At 30.4% G+C, this 20,130-nt stretch overlaps 11 protein-coding genes across 11 annotated transcripts; 5 read left to right on the top strand and 6 right to left on the bottom strand. All coding sequences in view use genetic code 12, as the record gives it.

Annotated features, from left to right (window-relative positions):
• Positions 1–399: 399 nt before the first annotated feature.
• On the top strand, positions 400–1,419 carry FEN1 (fatty acid elongase; the record flags this gene model as incomplete). Its single annotated transcript, XM_002549220.1, has 1 exon — positions 400–1,419. One exon carries the CDS (start codon positions 400–402, stop codon positions 1,417–1,419), a length of 1,020 nt encoding a protein of 339 aa, XP_002549266.1.
• A 592-nt stretch (positions 1,420–2,011) lies between these two features.
• Positions 2,012–4,318, bottom strand: RPG1A (translation initiation factor eIF3 subunit a; the record flags this gene model as incomplete). The annotated part of the gene is made up of 1 exon (XM_002549219.1): positions 2,012–4,318. One exon carries the CDS (start codon positions 4,316–4,318, stop codon positions 2,012–2,014), a length of 2,307 nt encoding a protein of 768 aa, XP_002549265.1.
• A 195-nt stretch (positions 4,319–4,513) lies between these two features.
• Positions 4,514–5,563, bottom strand: CTRG_03561 (protein-transporting protein; the record flags this gene model as incomplete). Its single annotated transcript, XM_002549218.1, has 1 exon — positions 4,514–5,563. One exon carries the CDS (start codon positions 5,561–5,563, stop codon positions 4,514–4,516), a length of 1,050 nt encoding a protein of 349 aa, XP_002549264.1.
• Positions 5,564–5,617: 54 nt separating this feature from the next.
• On the top strand, positions 5,618–7,066 carry CTRG_03560 (uncharacterized protein; the record flags this gene model as incomplete). Its single annotated transcript, XM_002549217.1, has 1 exon — positions 5,618–7,066. The coding sequence occupies one exon, from the start codon at positions 5,618–5,620 to the stop codon at positions 7,064–7,066; it is 1,449 nt and encodes a 482-aa protein (XP_002549263.1).
• A 62-nt stretch (positions 7,067–7,128) lies between these two features.
• CTRG_03559 (uncharacterized protein) lies at positions 7,129–9,576 on the bottom strand (the record flags this gene model as incomplete). Its single annotated transcript, XM_002549216.1, has 1 exon — positions 7,129–9,576. One exon carries the CDS (start codon positions 9,574–9,576, stop codon positions 7,129–7,131), a length of 2,448 nt encoding a protein of 815 aa, XP_002549262.1.
• Positions 9,577–10,590: 1,014 nt separating this feature from the next.
• RVS162 (Rvs162p) lies at positions 10,591–11,430 on the bottom strand (the record flags this gene model as incomplete). Its single annotated transcript, XM_002549215.1, has 1 exon — positions 10,591–11,430. The coding sequence occupies one exon, from the start codon at positions 11,428–11,430 to the stop codon at positions 10,591–10,593; it is 840 nt and encodes a 279-aa protein (XP_002549261.1).
• A 1,423-nt stretch (positions 11,431–12,853) lies between these two features.
• On the top strand, positions 12,854–14,323 carry CTRG_03557 (uncharacterized protein; the record flags this gene model as incomplete). Its single annotated transcript, XM_002549214.1, has 1 exon — positions 12,854–14,323. The coding sequence occupies one exon, from the start codon at positions 12,854–12,856 to the stop codon at positions 14,321–14,323; it is 1,470 nt and encodes a 489-aa protein (XP_002549260.1).
• An 88-nt stretch (positions 14,324–14,411) lies between these two features.
• CTRG_03556 (peptidyl-prolyl cis-trans isomerase cypE) lies at positions 14,412–15,980 on the bottom strand (the record flags this gene model as incomplete). Its single annotated transcript, XM_002549213.1, has 1 exon — positions 14,412–15,980. The coding sequence occupies one exon, from the start codon at positions 15,978–15,980 to the stop codon at positions 14,412–14,414; it is 1,569 nt and encodes a 522-aa protein (XP_002549259.1).
• A 111-nt stretch (positions 15,981–16,091) lies between these two features.
• On the top strand, positions 16,092–16,709 carry CTRG_03555 (uncharacterized protein; the record flags this gene model as incomplete). Its single annotated transcript, XM_002549212.1, has 1 exon — positions 16,092–16,709. One exon carries the CDS (start codon positions 16,092–16,094, stop codon positions 16,707–16,709), a length of 618 nt encoding a protein of 205 aa, XP_002549258.1.
• A 39-nt stretch (positions 16,710–16,748) lies between these two features.
• CHR1 (RNA-dependent ATPase) lies at positions 16,749–18,053 on the bottom strand (the record flags this gene model as incomplete). The annotated part of the gene is made up of 1 exon (XM_002549211.1): positions 16,749–18,053. One exon carries the CDS (start codon positions 18,051–18,053, stop codon positions 16,749–16,751), a length of 1,305 nt encoding a protein of 434 aa, XP_002549257.1.
• Positions 18,054–18,356: 303 nt separating this feature from the next.
• Positions 18,357–19,022, top strand: CTRG_03553 (mitochondrial 54S ribosomal protein mL57; the record flags this gene model as incomplete). Its single annotated transcript, XM_002549210.1, has 1 exon — positions 18,357–19,022. The coding sequence occupies one exon, from the start codon at positions 18,357–18,359 to the stop codon at positions 19,020–19,022; it is 666 nt and encodes a 221-aa protein (XP_002549256.1).
• Between the last annotated feature and the right edge of the window lie 1,108 nt (positions 19,023–20,130).

Genomic DNA, 20,130 nt, shown 5'->3' with positions numbered 1-20,130 from the left:
AAAGTAATGGCTGCTTACACAGTAGTGGATAGATAGTGGTGTATGGTATTATTTTAAACGGACACTGCTTGAGTCATGTGACTTGTTTGTCTTTGGGGCCATCTCATCGGTTGACGTAATTTCTGACTAAGTTGACTATTCATAATGCAACCATTACAAACCAAACCATGACACACGTACACGCCCATACACGCCCATACACGCAAAGTAAGCAACGAAAATTTTTTTATTATTTTTTTTTTTTTTTTTTTTTTTTTTTTTTTTTTTTCACATCAGAACAAGAAAGTATAAACAAACCAAATAAACCACATAACCAACAACTACTTTCTTTTTCTTTTTTCTTTTTCTTTTATATATATATATCTATAGATTGATAGTTAACTAGTTATATTATTGGTCATGTCTTCTTCTTCATTACCTATTCCTACATGGGATACTCCATTTGGTATCAAATTATGGCCAATTTTTGATTCAACCATTTCAACCATTACAAATAATCATTTTATTCCATCAAATTTCCAATTTGTTCAAGGTGATTTACCATTTTCTACATTATCATCTGCATTAACTGCCATTTCTATATATTATACCGTTATTTTTGGTGGAGATTTCATCTTTAAAAAATTTAATATTAAACCTTTTGTATTGAATGGATTATTTCAAGTACATAATTTATTTTTAACTAGTTTATCTTTAACTTTATTAGTTTTAATGATGGAACAAATCATTCCTATGATTTATCATCATGGTTTATTTTTCACCATTTGTGATAATAATGCATGGACTCAACCTTTAATTACTTTGTATTATATGAATTATATTACTAAATTTATTGAATTTATTGATACTGTCTTTTTGGTTGTTAAACAAAAGAAATTAACCTTTTTACATACTTATCATCATGGTGCTACTGCTTTATTATGTTATACTCAATTGGTTGGTCAAACTTCAATTTCTTGGGTTCCAATCAGTTTAAATCTTGCTGTTCATGTTCTTATGTATTGGTATTATTTCTTAGCTGCTAGAAAAATTAGAGTTTGGTGGAAAGAATGGGTTACCAGATTTCAAATTATTCAATTTATTATTGATTTAGTCTTTGTTTATTTCGGTACTTATCAAAAAGTTGTTGTCAATTATTTTATTGATACTTTACCTTATTGTGGTGATTGTGCTGGTAGTATGATTGCTGCTTATTCTGGTTGTGGTATTTTAAGTTCTTATTTGGTTTTATTTATTGCTTTTTACATTGATGTTTACAGAAGAAAGGGTTCTAAGAAATCCAAAATTGTTAAATCTGTTAAAGGTGGTGTTGCTGCTCAAGTTAATGAATATGTTTATGTTTCTGGTAGAGAAAATACCCCAGTTCCTGCTGATGCTCCAAAAAGTGCCAAATCTGGTGTTCGTTCAAGAAAGGCTTAGTTAATGATATCAAACAACAATACTATGTTGACGTTAACTAATCAACACAATAACCTTCTCAATCTCAATCTGAAATCAAGTAATGACATTCCGCCAATTCATAAAAAGACATTATGTCTTGTTAAGTTTCAATTAATAATATTTATATCTTCCAAAAAAATTATTATAAACTAAGGGAAAAAAAACCCTATACCTATATATATACTAGATCTTTTTATTAATATAAATTTAATTTAATTTACCTTCTCTCTTCAATCTCATTCTTTCAGCAAAAGTCATTGCTTTAGCAGGAGCTGGAGCAGGAGCTGGGGCTGAACGAGCAGCAGCAGCTTCTTCCATTTCCATTCTCTTTCTAGCCAATTCAGCATCTTTTTCCTTTTGAATTCTTAATTCTTCTTTAAATTTGGCCATTTCAGCAGCTTTAGCTTTTCTAGCAGCTTCTTCAGCAGCAGCTTTACGTTCTCTTTCTTTTCTAACTTTCAATTCTTCAATTCTGTGTCTCTTGACACTTTCAATACGTTCTTGTTTAGCCTTTTCGAATTTTTCTTGAGCTTCTTTCTTCAATTCTTGTAATTTAATGGCATTAGCAGCATCAATTTGTTTTTTGAAAAATAGTATAATCTGGAACAATTCTAGCTAATCTATTCTTCAATGCAATAGCATTTTCATGATCTTTCTTAGCTTTAGCAATCTTGGTTTGTTTCATAGTTTCATAATTTTCTTTTTCTAAAACAACTTGTTTTTCAGCATCAGCTTCTAATAAAGTTAATTCATATCTTCTGAATGCTCTTTCCAAATGATCAGCTCTCTTGGAAGTAGCAACTAATTTTTCATCCAATTCTTTCTTATCTTTATTTAATTGTTCAATTTGCATCATCTTCAACTTATCAGCATCCAAATCTTTCAAATTATCCAAATCAACTTTAATAATACCCTTGGCATTGATTTCTTCAGCAATCTTTCTCTTTTCACGTTCTTGAATGGCTTCACGTTCTTTTTCCAATTTTTCCAATTTCTTACGTTCTTGTTCAGCAGCTAATCTTTCTTGTTCAGCTTTTTGTTCAGCAGCTAATTTCTCTTGTCTTAATCTAGCTTGTAATTCTTCTTCTTCACGTTTACGTTTTTCAGCAGCCAATTTACGTTCTTCCAAAATCTTGGATCTATCAGCAAGAGCTTGTTGTTCTTGAATCATTTCTTGAATACAATTAGCCAAAGCCAATTCTTTCAATTGTTGTTGTTTAGCTTCAAATTGTGGATCAATAATAGAAATAGATTGAGATAAAGTAGAAGCCAAGTTACTGATTTGAGAACGAATCAAATCAGCTGGAGAAACTTGTAATGGAGCATTGACCAATTCATGTTCAATTTCATCAAATGGATTAGATTTGAATAAAACAACACCGGATTCGTGATCAATGGTTAAAGTAACCAAATCTTCTTTAACAGCATTGACAATCAAATCTTCAACTTCCAATTCATTCAAAGAATATTCTGAATCTGGGAAAACACCTAAAGAAACCAAGAATTCCAATTTAACAGTTTGATAAACTTGAGAAACTTGTTGCAAGATTCTAACCAAGATAACTTCAGTTAATGTTGGAATATACTTTTTGAATTCGTCATCAGATTCAATAGTCTTGAAAATTTCAGTGACTTGTTTCTTGATAGTCAATGGATGGAAGTTACCACCTTCCAACAATTCAAATAATTGTCTAATTGGTTCATCAACATATTTCAAGATAGATCTAGAAACAATAGATTTCATTAAACCTTCTTTAGTTGGAACATGATGCAAGTTCAACAATGAAGACAACTTAGAATTCTTACTCTTGTGTTCATCAACATCATGAACAACTCTTTGTGGAATAGCCAAAGTAGATAAAACCAAAACAGAAGCATACTTCTTCAATTCTTCATCAGTAGCCATTGGAGATTGGGAGTACAAGTTAAAGAACTTGTTCCAAGCAGCAGCATGGAATAAAGTATTATCAGAAACAGCAAAAATTCTAGCCAAATTTTCATAATAATTAGCCATCATGTTTGGTTTTGGTGCTTTTTTAGAAGCAGTAATCAATGAATGAACATCATCAACTGATCTGAAAGATTCTTGCCATAATTCTAATTTAACAGCAATGTTCAATTGAGAAAATCTTTGATCCAAATAACGTTGAACAGTTTCAGCATCAGATAAATCAATAGCATTAGCACTACTATAAGTAGTTTTAGTTTGAGTAGTAACTGATTGCATATGAGCTCTTAATAATTCACACAATCTTCTAAATTCAGCTTTTCTGTTAAAATTCAAACAGAATTTAAAAGCTTGATTAACAATAGCAGAATAAGTAACTTCCAATTTAGAATTGTTTCTCAAAATATCTAAAACAGCTCTAAAAGCTTCCCATAAGAATCTTAACCATGGAGTAACTAATTCTCTTTCAGTACGATCAGCAGAATCAGTATTTGAAACAGCACTCAACAAAATACTTTCTGGAGTTTGACTAGTTTCTAAATCATCATCACCAGTAGTTTCAATTTGATCGATTTTAATATCAGCTTTAGCTTGAGCTTCATCTAATTTACCTTCAGCCAAATCAATAAATTTACGAACAATAGTTTGAACACTGTCTAAACCATGTTCCAGTAATTGAATGTTTTTCTTATATTGATGTAAAGCATCCTTGGCTAATTTACCTTTACGTAATTCAACAGCCAATTCAATTAATAAATTAGCAATAGGTTCTAAATCTTCAACTTGTAAATAACGAATACGTTTACTAGTGATTAATTCATATAAAGTATCTAAAGCAGCTTCTTTTTGTCCAACGGCGATTAAATCTTCAGCACGTTTTAAAACATTTTCTGGACGGAAATTGTGATGTCCCTTATGTGGTGGTGCCATCTTGAATTACTATTGGTTGGTTGATTAAATACAAAAAGTAGATGAACTGAATTGGCAGAAGAAAAATTTTTTCACTGCCAAATCGAAATGGTGAGAAAAAATTTTTGTTAGAAGGAAACAAGTCGTGTGTTCGCGCACAAATATCTCTTCACTATGTAACATACAAATACAGTACATACAAAGCAATTTATAAACTTATGGAGGTGGGAATTGGTTGGCCATTTCAATTACTGCTTTAGCCAAGTTATCTTTATCAATTAAAATCAAACTTAATTTAGGATCAATACCATATTCAGTGAAAACTCTTCTTGAATCAGTTTCTTGTTTATTTTCATTACTATATTCAAAAACTCCTTTATAATTAGCATATTCTTCTAATACTTGATCTTCCATATGGAAATAATCCATTTCTATAGGTTTTGGATCACTACTTGAGATTTTCTTCTTTTTGGATTTATTAGATTCAGGTTCTTCTTGTTCTACTGGATCAACTAATTGATAAACTCTTGATATTATTAAAAAATAATCAAATTCATATAATTCATGAGATTCTTCAGCTTTTTCCATTTCTTCCAATAACATCTTATACATTGGTGGAATAACTTCAACTGGCATGTTTATAAATCTTTCACTAATAATTAATCCAGTTTTTAATTTTTTAGAATTTTTAGTAGTATTTTCAATGCTTAATAATTTCTTTAACATAATATTAAATTCTGTTTTATTTTTAGTTTTGGTAGTAATATATTCAACTAATTTTTTAATAGTAACATTAGTTAAATTATCACTTAGATTAATAACACTTAATAATGCAAATGGATCACTTTCAATACCTTCGGTTTTAATAGAAGTACCAATTGAATGATCAGTAAGAATTAAATTAGCAATTTCACTTAAATTGAATTCACCACTATCATCACCAAATAATTGACGTAAGAAATTCTTAGTTGCTTGAAAATCAACATCAGGATTTAAATCAAAGAAATCAAAATCAACATCAACTGTTTCTTCCATTTGTTCATCTTCATTTGATTGTCCTTGTTGTTGTTGTTGACCTTCTTCTTGATTGACAACTTCTTCAGTTTCTGAATCAGTTGAACTGACATCAATATCAGAATCAGATTCTTCTTCGACTTTTCTCTTACCCATGATTATACGATTGTTGTATAAGGAAGAAGACAAGAATGATAAAATTTCAATTTTTTTTTTTTGGTTTTTTGCGGTTTTCGTTTGTGCGATGATCATCAATATCAACAACAACAACCATAACCAGAATTTCCTCTACCAACAAGAACAATAATGTCAATAGTTCAAGGATATACATCAAGTGAAGATGAGAGTGATTTACAAGAAGAAGAACAACAACAACATACTATAATTGAACCACCTACAAAAAAAGTCAAAACCTTCTCTGGAGAATTTCAATCACTACCTATAACCAACCTCCATGATGATGAAACCATCAAATCAAGGAAAATATCCAAAGATGCTAAAAAACTAGCTAAACAATTAAAAAATAAACGTTATAAAAATGGTAAATCAGATCCATGGTCACATCACTCATCATCTAATGAAGAAGATGATGATCAACAACCACTTATAAAGGAACAACAACAAGAGGTGGTTGTTGAGGTAGAAGAAAAAGAAGAATCATCATCATCTGATCCATTATTTGAACCAAGTTCAGAATATGTAGGATCTGAAGAATTTGATTATCAAGGACGTACCTATATGAATATTCCTAAATATTTATCAATTGATCTTACCCTTCCATCAGGTACAAATAATGAATGTTTTGTACCTAAAAAAATCATTCATAAATTTCCTGGACATTCTAAAGGAGTTAATAAATTACAATTTTTTCCAAATTCCGGACATTTATTATTATCTTGTGGTAATGATGGATTAATTAAATTATGGTCAATTTATGGTAGATCAAAAGATGATAACGAAGATGATGATAAAAAATATGAATTATTAAGAATTTTTAAAGGACATACAATGGCAGTTAAAGATATAAAATTTAATTCTAAAGGTGATAAATTTTTAAGTTGTGGATATGATAAAAGAATTCATTTATGGGATACTAAAACTGGGAATGTTTTAAAAACAATAAATGTTAAAGCAATACCGAATGTATTATTATTTAATCCAAAAAATGAAGATGAATTTATAGTTGGTTTAAATAATTTTAAAATTGAACATTATAAATTTTCAAGTATACAATATCGTATACCTATTCAAATTTATGATCATCATCAAGGTGGTATAATAGATCTTGTTAATTTAAAAAATTCAAATTTATTTATATCTAGTTCAGATGATAAAACTGTTAGATTTTGGAAATGGCAAATTAATATTCCTGAAAAAGTAATAACTGATCCTTCTCAACATAGTCTTCCTTCAATTCAACCTCATCCAATGGCAAGATATATTGCTTTACAAAGTATGGATAATTCAGTTAAGGTAATTCATCTGTATGATAAATTTAAATGGTATAAAAAGAAAGTTTTCCGTGGCCATCAAGTTGCTGGTTATGGTATTGAAATTGGTTTCAGTCCTGATGGGAAAATTATCATGAGTGGTGATTCAAAAGGTCTGGCTTATTTCTGGGATTGGAAAACTTGTAAACTTGTTAAAAAATTAAAACTTTGTGATAAACCTGTCAAATGTATCGTATTCCATCCTCAAGAATCAAGTAAAGTTGCCGTCGCTGGTTCTTCAGGTGAAATCTATTATTGTGATTAAATTCATAATTTATACATTACAACTCCTTTTTCTGTCTATATTCTATACATCTAAGGTTAAATTTACATAATTGAACAATGTTCTTTCTTGTACTCGTCTCTTTGACGAGCCTTTTTATGGAACGGATGATGATTATGCTTCTTGTGATGATCTTCCAAATTTCTTAATGTCTTTGGTAACCCACTGGTCTTGTGAACATCTGAAGATCCTGGTGAGCCATGTTTATGTATCTCACCAAGGGAATCCGTAGAGTCGAGTCGTACACTAGGTGCTGACATCTTCATGGTCTTTTTCCAAAATGATGAATGGGATGAATTATCACCAACAGAAATAGTGGCAGTACTATGAGTGCTGCCAGCCAGTCTTTCCTCTGATGACACTCTTTTATTTGGGGTTGATGCTTTGCCTGCTGGTGACTCTTTATCCAAATTAACAGAACTAATATGTGAATCACGACTCCATTGACTGTTTCTTCTGTATTGTGGACTTAAAGTAACAGCAGAATTGCCATCCTTGACAACATTTGGTTCTTCTTTAAAATAATTCTTATGCTCATCGATAAGATACCAATAATATTTATCTCTAATATCCCTGTATTTCGGATCAGTTGGTGAAACATTCAGAATTGGAATACTATCCTTGTGAGATTTCAGAGTAGTGCCATTGTCACCCCAATAGTTGGAGTTGGATCCCTGTGGTGGAGGAATGACTGCACTATTGATTGAAGATGCACTGCTAATATCTTCAGTGGTGACCAATCGATAGAACAACATGTATGGCCATTCAGTCTTGAAAATCTCACTAAAAGATTTCTCAACAACTCTAGCCTTCTTGTGCATATCATCATACAAATACCAATGGGCTGCATTGGCGGCTTCTTCAGTTTCATCCAAAATGTTGGTATGTTTTCTGACAACACTTATAAAATGTCCCAGCTCAATAGTATCACCACGATGACAAATAGCACTTTCTAAAATCAATCTAAATGAACCAGTATTATCATCGATATCATCGGCAACAAACTGTGGTAAATCAATGAATGGAGGAATGATGATTCTCTTTCTTGATCTAGTCCCAGCTGAAGCACCAGAATTAAAACGATATCTTTTCAAACAAATTGGCAAAATTGGTCTTCTGGTTGCAAATTCCTTGGAACTCTTGGCAATACTTTCAAGATTGTTGGTCATTAAATTATCATCAGTATAAAATGGTAATAACCTAAGGAACATCCATGCTGGTAAACTAACCTCTTTACCAATACTTCCTCTTCTTGGACGACCACCGCCATTGGCATTATCAGCCTGTGACCAAATAGACAATGTTGAAGATCTTTGTCTTAATCCGACACGAACACCATCACTTTTGAAACTATTATTTCTGGATCTGATCTTTTCATTGATATTATCAATCATTTCCACATCATATTTGTTTGACATCAGCTTATCGACAATTCTTGGTTTACCATCATCATCATCTTCTTCTTCTTCTTCGGTTTTACCACCAGTTCCAGTGGTTAATGCGGCCACATCCTCTGTAATATTTGACAAAGTTGCACGTCTTTCCAATTCACGTTTAACACTGATAGAATTATTGAAATAATGTTCTAAACATTCTTCCAACAAAACCAGATCTTCCATATTTGCATCGATGGTATCAGTTGATGCATAAGCATTTTCGTCGTGACTAACGCTTCCCTTGTCGGCAATTTCCAATATTTCATCTTCCTCTTCTTCATTTGGTATACTTACAAACAAGATTCTTTCTTTTGATATTTTTTCATCATCATCTTTATTAAACTTCCCACCATGTTTAATGTCTATTTTGAAAGTCAATAATGGCATATTCAAAGTTGAAGTTAAAAACTCAAATAAGGAAGCTGAGTCTTGTTGTCTATGACTCAAAGCTTCTTTATAACCCAATTTCATTAATGCTTCACATATTTTAATGGTTATATCGGTTGTAATTAGGTTACCGGATCTTAATAAACTGACATATACTCTTAACAATGCCAGCAATTGGTTTAACAAATAATCGGAATGGTTTGGCAAAAATAAAATTGGTTCAAAACTTTCCAAATTGGCAAACATGGCAAAAAGCAATGCATCCAAATAACACATAACATTATCCCAATTCTCCGCTCCTAAAAACTTGATAGTACGATTCAATTTATCATAACGGGAGTTAGTTAGAAATAAACCTGTGGAAGATAATTGAAACATTCGTATTAAATAATATGTCTTATTTAAATCTCCTTGGGTGAATGGTGATTTTAGAAAAGCTATAATCTCCAAATTCGTAGGTATTGGTAGTTTATTTGCAATAAAATAATTCTTTATCGTGGAAACGTCTCCTGAACGTTCAGAATACTTTAGTTGATTATAAGGTGTGTGTTTCATAAGGGTTTGTTTATCATTTACTTCATAACTGTCGATATACCATCTCCAATATGTGTCGGCAAATATGGCACATTGAGTCTCTGGGGTTGCCAGTTTATTAAATCGTTTAAACATGATTATAACTTATTGGATATTATAGTTGATTTGATTTGGATTGGGTTGGGTTGTCTATAATGTAATGTAATGTAAAATAATAATAATAATAATAAAATTCTTGCAGCAGGGATGAATGGAATTAGGGATAGTGTAAAAGGTGGGAAGTTGTGACAGAAAAATAAAAATTGCAGCAGATATTGAAATTATATGGACAAAAGGGAATTCTGTTATTTCCTTTGCTGACAATTTATACTGACTCAACTCTCAATTAGTAAATGATTAGATATATATATATATATATATATATAGGAGGGTAAATTATGAATGACTCTATTATCACCTCTAACTTTGTCAATGAACAAAACTTGATGATTCCTTGTGTTGTAAATTGGTTGTCAATTTTTTTTTCTTCTTCTTCTTCTTCTGTTGATTGTTGTCCGATCACAAATTTTTTTTTTTCTTTCTTTTGTTCGCCGGCTGTTGTTGTCCTTGTCCTTGTTGTTGTGTACCCTCAGTTGATTACACACAATTCTTTTTTGTTTTGTTCTTCTATGCAAATCTTTCTCTCCCGTACACTAAATTCATCTTTCTTCGGTTAATCTTTCTATTGCTCTGTCGGTAGGGTAGGGGGGCCGGGGTTTATGCTGGTGATTATGAGTCACGTGATTCATGATGGGGTTCATCTAATTAAATAACAAAGAGTAAATCATTATTATCATCTTTAAGAATTAAGAACAATACATTTAATACAACAGGGTTCAATAACAAGCAAAACTCATTCACTAAGGTGTAATAATGTTTTTTTTTGGTCCCACTCATGGCGTCTCACGTCTCAATCCGACCTATACCCATGCCCATACCCATACCCAAAACCCCAACGAGGCGGAGCGTAGTGGGGAGGAGCGAGTACAGTACTGAGGCGAGAACTCTCCCACAAAAATAAAGATGACGTAATATTAAATGAATCAAAAAAAGAATCCCCATCTCTTCTGATTGTATTACTAGTAGTATTACTACACACATAGCTCATTCCTATAAACCCCCAGTTATATCCAACCCTCTCATTTTATTCAAAACATTATCAATTCGATCTTCTAGTTTACCTTCCATATAATCTTGTTTTGTTTGTGCATCCAATTTTAACTGCAATTGATTCAATACATAATAATTCTCATTGAAAAATCTCAATTGTATCTTGACAAAACTTTCAAAACTGGGATCAAAATATGATACTCTCAAGTTAATCAATTTGGGTAATTCATCAATCAATTTATTATTAACACTGATATATTTATCCTCCAATTCTTTCAATTCTTCATTATAATTTTTCAATTTATTTTCATATTGTTCCATATCAGTTGATGATGGATGTTCAATTAATTTCTTAACTTTACTCTTCATAGCATCATAATCTAATAATTTATTGTTTCTTTTTTTAATAACTTCATTAATTTCGGTATAATAAGAATTAAATCTAGCAATAGGATTTAATACAGTTTGATTATAAGGATTTTCTAAATTTTTGATACTAGAATCATTCAATTGTTTAACAGTGGCATAATATTCTTGAACAAGTTCTTTATTCTTGAGTTCTTTCCCATCTTTATCTTTAACATTACTAGTGGTTGAATTATTCCCATAAAATGAATTCAAGGATTCGGCTATATTGATCTGTGAATTGGTTAAAATTCGTAAACTTTCCAAATATGAACGTAAATTTTTTTGTAATTTAAGGGAATTGGTTTCCATAGCTCGATATCTCTTTTCTTGATAATCAAATTCTTTATCTACTGTTTGTTCAATGTGCCCTGTTTTTAGCATAACTTGAGTTCCAGCTCGGTTTATGGCTTTTTTAATTCCGATCCATGACATGATGTGTAATTAATTAATGATGATGGTAGTGTGGATGATCTGATCGATGAATAATGAAATTGTAAGAATAGATTTAACGTGATTATATACTAATCAGTTAGTGGAGTTGTTTATAAATAACTTTTGTTTCAGAATTGTTTTTGATATTTCTATCTGTGTATGAAGATGATGATAATCAGGAATTTTTTTTTTTTTTTTTTTCGGTTCATGAAAATTGAAATGCTACTGTTGTATACAATAATAACGGCAGTACAACAACAACAGCAGCGGTAGTAATAGTAATAGTAGTAGTGAGAGGAGTAATTTTGTTTGTGTGTGCGGAAGATTAACCGCCAAACGGATATTACAATCTCAATTAGTCAGCTCATTGTTTCAAAGTAGTTTCAACGTTACGGATATGAAAAACAATTAACTAAACATAAAGTGCTAACGGGTGTTGATATCGGATATATGATGCTACAGGATTAAGCTTGAGTCTCTTTTTTTAACTATACTTTATCTCCTTGTCACCCATCATCTTGATCATCTTTGAACTATTATTTCTAGATCACCTAATTTTCGGTTCTAACGGAGAAATTTGTGTGATCTGTTTGGTAGCGTGCATAAGAAAAAGGAAGAAATTAAACTTGTCATCACCAAATTCAATTAAAATACAATAAAAAAGAAAACAATTGAACAATTTAGAACAAAATCAAAGAGTGATACTTCCCTCTGTAATGACCAATCACTGGTCAGATTCATTACAACGGAACATAATTTCAAGCATGTCTGAAGTAAATGAACAATATTTGATCGAAAATTGGAATAAAAACTTTCCCAAAAAAAATTGCACTTCATATTTAGTAATTAATTCATTGTGTACAGAAGAAGTTGTTATCACAACCATATATTATTATCAATTAAAGCATTATAATTTTTTGGTAAACAGTAATCTACAAACATTGATGTATTTTATATATATCTTACGTCATTTACCTCCCATCAAACATTATTACTTACATACTCTCTGTAAATCATAATCTATCATCTGTTCTTTAATCCCCCAGTGATTATAACACTTGTTTCAGTAAATAATGTTAAATAATCAGGAGTAAAAGAAAAAAAGTCTAGAATACCCGTTGTAAAGATTTACACGTTCCATTCCTATCATACTAAATTAGGTAAATTATGCAACCTATCACCGTATTCATACATGTTCATTTCACTGCTTACATAATCAAACCCACCTCACTTTACAATTGTAACAACTCACACACACACACACACACACACACACACATTTACAATTTCTTTTTTTTTTTTTTTTTCAACACCCAAATTAGACACACACACTCATATGCTAATTAATTAACTACTATTATTTACTTGTTTCAAAATTCAAGAACAACAACAACAACATCATCATCATCATCATAGCAGTACAATGTCATTGGAAGATGGTGAATATGAACTAGACATATCTGTCTTACTACAGAATGCTTCAACAATAGATACTCCTACTTCAACTTCTAAAGATACTAGTGAAAATATAGCTATACGATATGGATTTATACCCGATTCAATGGATCAATCAAAACCATTGAAATTATATCAAAAAGATCAAACTTGTATTTTAAAGGCATTATCTACTGAAGGATCAAATAAACCTATATTTTTTGAAGGTATACCTCAACGTTATCATCGAAATAGTACAAATAGTTCATCATCAACTCCAAATACTAATAATGGTGGGAATAATGATTCATTTTATTTAACTTTTAATAAAGAACTTAATGGTAATGTGGTACATTTGAAAAAATTGGAAAGTACTATTAGATTTAATAAAAGTAGAAATATAGTTAAAGTTCAAAAACAAGTAAATGATATGGAAAAAGAATATGATCGAAGAAGATCAATTTTGAAAAATTCAAGATTAAAGAACAATAATACCAATAATAATGACAATAAAGACTCGTCACTACATTTACCTAATACTAATACATCATCAAGAAGCACCCCTCCTATAAGATCAACACCTACCACCTCACCGTTAAGAAAACCACCAACAGCAAAGAAAACAACAACTAAACCAACTACTAAAAATCAACCACAATCACAATCACAAAGACAAAAACAACAAGCTTCTAAAACAGTATCAAGTAAGAGACCTCCTGTTTCTAGTATAAGTACCCCAGATCTTAAACCAGAACAAGCATCAGAACCAATTATAAGTGAATCTGATTTTGAAGACTTGGAAATGGATGATGCTACTAATGATAAACAACATGATTTCCCAGTACTTGAATTTGATTTCGATGATGATAATGATAATGATGATAAAGAACAAGATAAACCACTAAAAGAAGAACCTACACTAAAATCAAAACCTAAAACAACAACTAATAAAAAACCAGCCAAACCTAAAACTACCAAACCTAAAAAACAAACCAAGACTAAAAAACCAATTGAAAATCCAGATAAAAGTATGGAATTAGATGATGAATTTAAAGATTTGGAAGATCAATTACAAGAAGTTTTAGAAGGAGACGGGGAAGAAGAAGAAGAAGATATTGCTCCTGCTGATGCAGATGAAATAGTCGTAGAGACACCACAAGAATCTCATACTAATATTTCAACAATTAAAAATGTATCACCAACAATTGAAGTATCACTGAGTTTAGATAATAGAGATGATAGTATTATTGATTCAGATGAAAGTGAATTTGAAGATTTTCATTTTACAGGAATTAAAATTGATGAAGGAAATTCAAGTAATGGTAATAATAATAATAATACAACTAAAAAACCAGCTTTTAATTTAAATACTACTGGTAAACCAAGAAGTTTAAGAGATTTAGTAGGTGGTGGAAATACTCCTTCACTCGCTGATGGAAGTAGTAGTGAAGAAGAATAATATTTTTAATATGTATATATATATATATTGATTTAAGTTAATTTAATTTGATATTCAAAACACATAAATGTGTATATTGTATGCATAATTATCGTTCTAAAGTTGTAGATAAAATAACTATCCTGTCTAATGGTTTATCATCCTCATCAGTTTCTACATTTTCAATACTTTGAATAACATCAATACCAGAAATAACTTTCCCAAAAACAGTATGTTTATTATCCAAAAAATTAGCATCTTCTGTAGTGATGAAAAATTGAGATCCATTGGTGTTTGGTCCAGCATTAGCCATACTAACCATGTATTTCTCATGACTCAATTCTGGAGTAAATTCATCTTCAAAGTATCCACCCCAACACGATTCACCACCGGTTCCATCACCTTTTGGATCACCTGTTTGAATCATAAATTCAGGAATAACACGATGGAAAATCAAATTATTATAATATGATCTCTTACACAAAGTGATGAAATTTTCCACTGTTTTCGGAGTAAGTTTCGAATATAACTCAATTTTGATATCTCCTTTGGTTGTATTAAGTGTGACTTTAGTATAATTGGTGGCTTTTTTCACTGGTGGTGTGGATGTTGTAGTTGATGATGAAGAGTCGTTGAATATATATATCTTTTCTGCATTTACAGCTGATGCCACCAAAATGGGTTTGGAATTTAGTTTAGAATTTATAAGTGCATTATCTGAAGTTATCATTTCAGTGGTAATAATATCTATTTGAGTATTTTTAAGCACACCAAAGTTATTGAATAGAACTTTATCATCGGATCCAATAACTTCAGTCTCATCTCGGTTTAGATCATCCACTTGAATACCTTTAGTTGTAGAATAAACAACCAGATTTTTATCAAAAAAGATTTCTGAACTTGAGACTCTTTCACAATCTATTGAATGGATAATTTTTCCTGTTTTCATAGAATATACTTTTATTCCTCTATCATATCCACATGCAAACATTTCACCACTAGATGACAATGCAACCCAATCAACTATTAACTTATTTTTCCTAAAATAAAACAAATCTGTCAGTGATTTCATCTTGAACTGTACTGTGGTTGGAATTTCAAAAGTTTGGGGATCCCATACTTCAATTAACCCTTTTTCATCAATCGTTATAAAACATTTAAACTCTGAATTAAAACTCATTGATATAATTGGAAATTTGTGTGGATTTTTCAATTTAGTAAATGAATCATCATCATCTTCTTCTAATGCAACACAATATAATTCATTTTCATTACTAGAAATTAATATTTTATCATCAGTATACCATGAATTGGAAGTACTTGAGGAAACATTAGGTATGAATGGTAATTCAACAGTTTGAATCATATCTAAAGTATTTAGATCAAATATTTTTAAACCATTGTCATTTTCCGCTAGACTTGCCAATTTGGTTCCATTAAGTAATAATTGTTTCACAGGTTTATTTGAATAGACAGTATCGTATGATTTAACACATTCAATTGTAGTATTAATATCTTGATTGATTGAATAGATTTTAATACAACCATCTATGGACCCTGTAACAACATGTGTTTCAGAAGTTACTAAAGTGGTGATTTCTGTCCCATTCGAAACACTGGAACTATGTTCTGAGACAATTGGTAAATTTGTCTTTGGTTGATTGAACTTTCTTTTCATCTTGATCAATGGTTGTAAGAGAGAATTATTTTTACAACAACACACATACAATTTTTTTTTGTTTTTCTTTTCTATTTGGTGATTGTTTTTGTTTTCAGTACTAGTTTACCAATGGAAACAACAATACTGGAACTTAATAAAAGGATCAACAATCTCGAACTAATAGTCCATCAACAAGATGAGGATGATGATGATAATAATAATAATGAATCACTAACGTCACAAATCAACTCATTGAAATTAAAACTTTCTAAAACTTATCAAATCCATCCAGAATTTGAAAAACTCAATCAACTCAATTCGAAATTGAAAACATGGAATAATACAACTACAACTACAACTACCAAACTCAAGGATAATGATATTTCAAAAGAAGTTAAATTAGAAACTATAAATTTACATAGTAGTCATATTTTAGAAACTTATCCTACAATTATTGAATTATTAAATATCCAATACGCGTCAATACTCAAGAGTTTAAATAATTTGGTTATGACTACAGATATTCAAAACAACAAACAGTTGCTTATATCAAAGAAACCTCAATTAGAAAGAATTAACAGAATTTATCAAATTTTAAATGTTAAATCAATGATGATTACTGAGAAATATATCGAATTGACTATGAAGGATAATAAATTCTGGATTGAATCAGAAAAGCAATTAGAAATACTAAATCAAAAGATCAAAAAAATCGAACAAACCAGACAGGAAATGAACAAATATTGATGGCTCTAACAAATAATCTATTAAATCATATATTAATAATTAGTTCTTTTCACCTATGTATTTCTTAATTGCAGAAACATCGTCATCTTTAGTGAAAAATGTAACAGCTTTACCTTTTCTTCCAGCTCTACCAGTTCTACCAATTCTATGAATATAAGTTTTAAGATTTGGAGGAACATCGAAATTTATCACCAAATTAATACCTTTGAAATCCACACCTCTAGCAATAACATCAGTGGTTATAAGTATAAATGTATCACCATTTAATAATCTTTGTATAGCTTCTTGTCTTGCTTGATTAGTTAATCCACCATGAATTAAATCAACTTTTAATCCATCATACAACAATTCTCTATGTAATGCTTTAGCTCTAATTGTTGATTGAAGGAAAATTAATACTGGAGGATGTAATTGAGAAGTTTGTACTAATTGACGAATACCTAAGACTTTACCTGATTCATTAGTAAATACCAAACTTTGTTCAACATTTGAAGAATCATCAACTTTAATTTTAATTGGATCTTGTAAATCAATTGGAATTTCACTTGGAATAGTAGCACTATATAATGCAACACTTGGATTAGAAGATAAATGAGATGTAATTTCATCAGTTTGATATGCAAAATCTCCTTCAAATAATTTATCAGCTTCATCTAATACTAATTGATTAATAGTTGATAAATCAACTTTTTCTTTATCAACAACATCAATTAATCTTTTTGGAGCAGAAATTAAAATATCAAATTTAGTACGTTTACTAAGATTTTTAGCACTTTTTTTAGTAAGTAGAAGAACTTCTACTTTTTTAATAGATTCTGTTAATTGTCCCAAAGTATTATAAATTTGATTTGCTAATTCATTAGTTGGGGCAATAATTAATCCTTTACCTTTTGAATCAATAATTCTTTGAATCATAGGAATACCATATGCAAGTGTCTTACCACTACCTGTAGGTGCTGATACAATAACATCTTTTCCTTTTAATGCAACTGGAATTGATTCTAATTGAATATTTGTAGGTTCTGTAAATCCAAGATTAGTTAAATTTGAAAGTAATGTTTTATCAGTAACAAATTTATCAAATCCTTTTAATCCTCCTTCTTGTTCTTCTTCTTGTTCTTCTTCTGTCTCATCATCTGGATGGTCGGTGCTTGATTTTGTAGGAATGGCACTGTGCTTCTTTGTACGAAAGAAATCAGTTTCTTTTTCTACTTGATGTAATAATGATTCCTGTTTATGTTTTTGTTTTTTAGTTTGTTGTTCTGAAGGTAAAGCATAATCGGTAGTAATACCTCTCTTCTTATTCAATGAAGCTCCTCTACTTAATACTCTAAAAATATCCATGTTTTTGATGTTGGTTTATTAACTTGAGATGAGTTGCACAAGATGAGGGTACAATAAAAAAAAAAATCTTTCCCTACAAAATATATCAAGCAGGTATTGGAACATATTAAGAAAAAAGTCGTGCACTTGTATACAGAAAAAAAACGACAAAATACAATTTCTTTACACCAACCATTGAGCCAGAGAAGCTTAAACAGAAAGAAAAAAAAAATTTTCATTGTGGGAGAGTGAGGTCAACAGGAAGACATAGATAGACACACACATATATATTTATAATTGTGAATAAATATTCTTATTATTACCATGATGACTATACGAACATTAACCACTAAGTCCAGTGGTATCACATCAGCCATATTTACCAGATCAATCTATCTACACAAAGGTCCAAGAATTGAAGGTCTCAAGAGAGATCCAGAATCAGTATTTGTTAGTCCAAAAGGAGCCAAGTATGGGGTTAATGAAGAAAATATTGTTAATATTAAGAACTTTTTAGGTGAAAAATATGCTATACCAGATGAAGTAGCATTACAAGTTATAACTCATAAATCATTTGGTAATGGTATTAAACCATATAATGAAAAATTACACATTATGGGATCTAAATTATTATCATTATTTTTTGTTAAACATGTAACTAATCCTAAATCAACAGATAATACTCGTGCTATTGAAGGTAAGAATTTAGATGTTTTAGGAAGTCCAATATCTAAAGAATTGGTTGGTTTGAAAACTGCAGGAAATTTCGCCAAATTGAATAAATTAAATGATGTTATGTTTTGGAAAAGTGCAAATTCAACATTAGGTTTTGAAAGTAGTGGTGAAATGAGAGTAAGCGGACAAATGTTGAATGCTTTAGTTGGTGCTGTTAATTTTTATCATGGTAAAGAAAAAGCTGAGCAATTTATTAATGAAAAATTAGTTGCTGGATTTGAAAACATTAGTATCAATTCAGTACTGAATATGTGAAGAAAATGTCAAAGTGGTTGAAAATAAAAGACTACTTTTAGATGAGTTGTAAGTACCAGTTTAAAATTGTTTTATTTTGTAAATAGACGTATTGTTCACTTAGAACAAAACTATAATAAACTCCCCCCTTTTTTAAAATAATCATTAATTGTAGTGCATTCCCTCCGATTGTAACTATGCAATAACGTGGTGCATCATCATTTTGATTGACAACAATCCATGTGAGTTCTGATGTCCATAGTCTTTGATTTCTGCAGCAATATTTTGGCAGAGAGAGAAAAAATGAATTGGGGGAACAACCTAAATGGGCTGGCGCAGGATAAACGAAATCCATTATCAGGTGTGCTCGCTTATGTATAGTAGTAGTAGTAGTAATGTTGATCTGATGGTCTGTAAACCAAAAGGATCATCGTCATCAATATGTATATTTATCTTTTTTAAAGTGGTTTTATTTGTTTCCCCCAAGAGACAATGCTAATTAAGATACATTTCCGTAAATTATGCTTTGGTCTAAGATGGATGGTTACGACAAAAAACTATAATTGTAAATCCCCCTTCCTTCCTTCCTTCCTTCCTTCCTTGCTCTTATACTGTGTCTCTTGCTGTCTCAATCTTGTTGATTATGTAATCACATAGTTAGTGGGAGTAAAAATTAACAATACGCGTCTGATTAAATGAAATTCTGTTTTGTGACAACAAAATCTTTTGGTTGTAATTTAACTCCTTTTGTATATAGTACACCGACAGGTGAGCACGAGTATATCATCGCTAATAACTAATCATGTAACCACCAATGACTAATATATACATTACAACACACAAGCATAGTATATCATATCATAACATATCATAACATAATATGACGACAGAGTTTATACATCTTGATCTTCTTCATGTTATTAACGTGTTGTAAAAATTTTTACTTCACATTCCTGATTTTGTTACACTACACTACCTCAGGAGTAAGAAAGGCTAACAAAAAAAAAAAAAAAAAAATTCCTGATCTCTTTATTATTATTATTATTATTATTATTGCACACTGTACAAAGACAACCCATACAATTTTTTTTTTTTCCTTCTTCCCTTTTGTTCGTTTTCTGTTTTATTT

This window comes from Candida tropicalis (assembly GCF_000006335.3).
Source record: "Candida tropicalis MYA-3404 genomic scaffold supercont3.4, whole genome shotgun sequence".
NCBI lineage: Eukaryota > Fungi > Ascomycota > Pichiomycetes > Serinales > Debaryomycetaceae > Candida > Candida tropicalis.
The sequence above is the reverse complement of the archived record's forward strand: the minus strand, read 5'-3'. Positions and strand labels throughout refer to the sequence as shown.